The sequence below is a fragment of the Cyprinodon variegatus genome, unplaced genomic scaffold (genome assembly GCF_000732505.1).
Source record: "Cyprinodon variegatus isolate N-32 unplaced genomic scaffold, C_variegatus-1.0 Scaffold2752, whole genome shotgun sequence".
NCBI lineage: Eukaryota > Metazoa > Chordata > Actinopteri > Cyprinodontiformes > Cyprinodontidae > Cyprinodon > Cyprinodon variegatus.
Window position 1 is genome coordinate 12,139 of NW_015153205.1, and position 3,030 is coordinate 15,168.

At 47.4% G+C, this 3,030-nt stretch overlaps 1 protein-coding gene across 1 annotated transcript; it reads right to left on the reverse strand.

Annotated features, from left to right (window-relative positions):
* Window positions 1-1,756: 1,756 nt before the first annotated feature.
* LOC107081047 (glycoprotein endo-alpha-1,2-mannosidase-like protein) lies at window positions 1,757-3,000 on the reverse strand. Its single transcript, XM_015369261.1, has 2 exons — window positions 2,811-3,000; window positions 1,757-2,562 (listed from the first exon to the last, which is right to left on the reverse strand). Exons 1-2 carry the CDS (start codon window positions 2,954-2,956, stop codon window positions 1,926-1,928), a joined length of 783 nt encoding a protein of 260 aa, XP_015224747.1. The 5' UTR covers window positions 2,957-3,000; the 3' UTR covers window positions 1,757-1,925.
* Window positions 3,001-3,030: the final 30 nt, after the last annotated feature.

Here is a 3,030-nt window from a genome sequence, read left to right on the forward strand (position 1 = left end):
GGGGGTCCACCCTGGACGGAGGGGGGGTCCACCCTGGTTAAAGACCCCGGGCCGGGAATTGAACCCAGAACCCTTTTTTCCTGCAAGGCAGCAGTGCTATACATTGCTCCACTGAGCAGCCCATAAAAAAAGTCCTAATTTATTATCATCTAGAGACTATTGATACCAGGAGGAGAAATGCAGCTCCAGACTAGCTTTGAATGTGGTGATGTCATCAGCACGCTTCTGTTCCAGCTCACCCAGATCTATTCTGCGTCCTCCAGTTCTCCTCGAGTCCAGACTTTCCTGGGTTCTTCTAAAGAACGGACTTGGCGAGGACACGAGTCCATACTGAGAACCAGCCTCAGTTTTCTAATAAATAAAAAAATGGCCGCCTTCGCCTCCAGCAGGGTTTTGCTTTTATTTAAAGACAAAGACCCTCTGGCTGGAGAAGCGGTGCTTCAGAACCAGCCCAGAAGAACTTCCCCTTCAAATAGTTCTGAGGTCAGTCTCAGGGCTCTAAGTACCACGGTACCACACCCCCAACCGGGTCAGGCTCTGCTCTGGGTCTACAGCTGTAATTCTGTTTCCCTAGATCTGGATAATTGAGGAAATCTATGAGTGCTCCTAGAATGTTCTCCTTGTGTCCTATCTTTTTGGTGTCCATTCTTCCTCTCCATGTGTCCTTTCCCTTGTGTCCTCTCTCCCTCTCCTAGGGGCTCCTCCTCCTGAGGAGGCGGAGCCCCTCGGGAGGCGGCCAGGCCCTGCTAAAAAGTTTCTGTAGCCTCCTGCAATAAGCTGTTTTACTTAGATAGAAAACTTTGAATTATTTTAACTGGATGATCTGGTTGATCTGGATCTATAAAGTGACTTGAGATGACATGTGGATTGGAGTTATAGAAATAAACTGAATAGAATTGTTATAGTAAGGTTCTTATAAAGAGGTCAGGGTTGTGAGGGAGTACTGTCCTCACATTCAATGCCAGATATCAGCATAAGGCCCAATGTGTGGATCTACTCACATTCTTTAAGAGCTGCTCATTGGTCTATTTGAATAGCCTGACCAATCAGCAGCTTAGCAGCAGTTACTCTGCATGTTGGTTTCTGCTTCCTGACCTGATGAAGCGCACCGGACCTCCCTGGAAAATTCTTCATATGTTGAAATGTTGTAATAAAGGTCGGCTCTGATCAGGAATACACTGATTGGTGGAGCCTAAAGGTGAGTCCGTACAGGGTTTGGGTTTGACTGGAGAAGTCAGAATCTAGCCCACAACCCTCCACCGCTGCAGGCGGGTCCATTTAGACCGCTTCTGTAAGGGGGAAGGACCCAATGTTCCCACAAACCACTATGAGAGGCGTGAGGAAGGAAACGTTTCACCAACGTCAGTCTGTCAAGTAGTGAGGAACCTGATGGAGATTTTCTTCTGACCTTTAGAGGAGATACACCTGCTTCCAGCCAATTGGACTGAGGTACGGAACAAGTTCACTGGAAAAAACATCTAGAAATAAGTAAAAATCTACCCTTAATTTGAGTAGGTAAATGAGATGAGTATTTTTACTCTTAAAGTAAGATCATTAGATAATATACACTTAAAATAAGACGATAGTATTTAGTTTTCTGATTTTAAATGTAAATTGTTCCACTGGCAAAATGTCTCTTTTACCTCCTCAATCCAAGAACAAATGCACTTATTTCAAGAAAAGATGACTTGAACATGACCAAAGCCTACAGGCGTTATCTTCATAGTGGGAGGAGCCAGCTGAGGAACAGGAACCTGCTTCCCTTCAGGTGGGACGTAGAACCGTCCACCAGTAAACAGACCAAAGGACAGGAAGTAACAGTCTTTATTTCAGAGGAAGGAAAACAACAGATAAAGAGGAAAGATTGAGGAGCAGCTGTTGGTCTATAGCCAGGGTCACCAGCAGAGTCCCACTGGTTCCCAGATTCACATCAGCCACTTGTCCTTCTCTCTGCTGAAGGTCTGGGCCCACTGGCGCGTCAGCTGCAGATAATGGTCTGCTTGGTTTGGCAGGTAGTCCAGATATAAACGTTCCGCTGTTTTCTTGGGCACGGCCCTTTCTATCTGAGTGCCTTCGTGCCATTGGTTGAAGGAGGTAATGGTTACGATTTCGGGTCTGACAGACAGCGCCGCCTGCAGGGACGTCTCATAGTAACGGCCGTTGACCCGGTTCCTGGTGTTGTGGTTGTTCCACGGTCGGACTGCGGTGTCCACGTACCCCGGACCCACGCTGGGTATGAATAGCAGATTGTTTGTGTCACAGAACGCCTTGATGGCTTTCCAGTTCTGGTGTGACGAGCCGAAGGAGAACCCGTTGGAGGCGAAGTAGGTGTACATCCCATCGAAGCCGCTGGCAAGGATGTCGTGCTTGTGGCGCTCCTCCACCACCAGTGCAACAAACACCCCATCATACGGCGTTCCTCTGACGCTCTGGGAACCCGTGGGGGTCAGAAGCTCTGTCCAGGAGTCAGGAGGAGTAAGATAGGAGTCATAGACATAAAACAGAGGCAGGATCTGCCCTGTGCTGGTCCTGAATCTGTAGAAGGCTTCATGCTTCCCGTATCTGAGGAGGAAGATGGAGACAGATGGAGACAGATGGACCTGATCAACGTCTGACGTTCAGAAGAAAAACTGCATTCAGTTATGACACACAAGAACTTTCCCCCAAATCCTTTAGTGAAGTTAAGAAGTTCTAGATCTACTTTTTTTGTTCTGATAATATCAGACCCCCCCACCCCCCACCCCTCCTCTGATGACCCGCTTGGTTATAGAAAACATCTACCAGAATCTACTGGACTACAGCCAGCTTACCTGTCAATAATGTACTTGATGTTGTCATGCATGCTCTGGTCCGTCCGTCCCTTGTATGGCTGAATGTGGAAGGCCACCTGAATGAAGACGCATGAAGAAGACATTGTAGCAACAAGACATTCGTCTAGATGGGCAACAGCCATCATTCATCATCCATCCATCAATCATTCATCCATCCATCAATCATTCATCCATCCATCAATCATTCATCCATCCATCA

Coding starts and splice junctions, on each gene's coding strand:
- LOC107081047 (XM_015369261.1), bottom strand. CDS start 2,956: ATGATGGCTGTTGCCCATCTAGACGAATGTCTTGTTGCTACAATGTCT. Junction 2,563..2,810: donor ATCAAGTACATTATTGACAG/GTAAGCTGGCTG, acceptor CTTCCTCCTCAG/ATACGGGAAGCATGAAGCCT.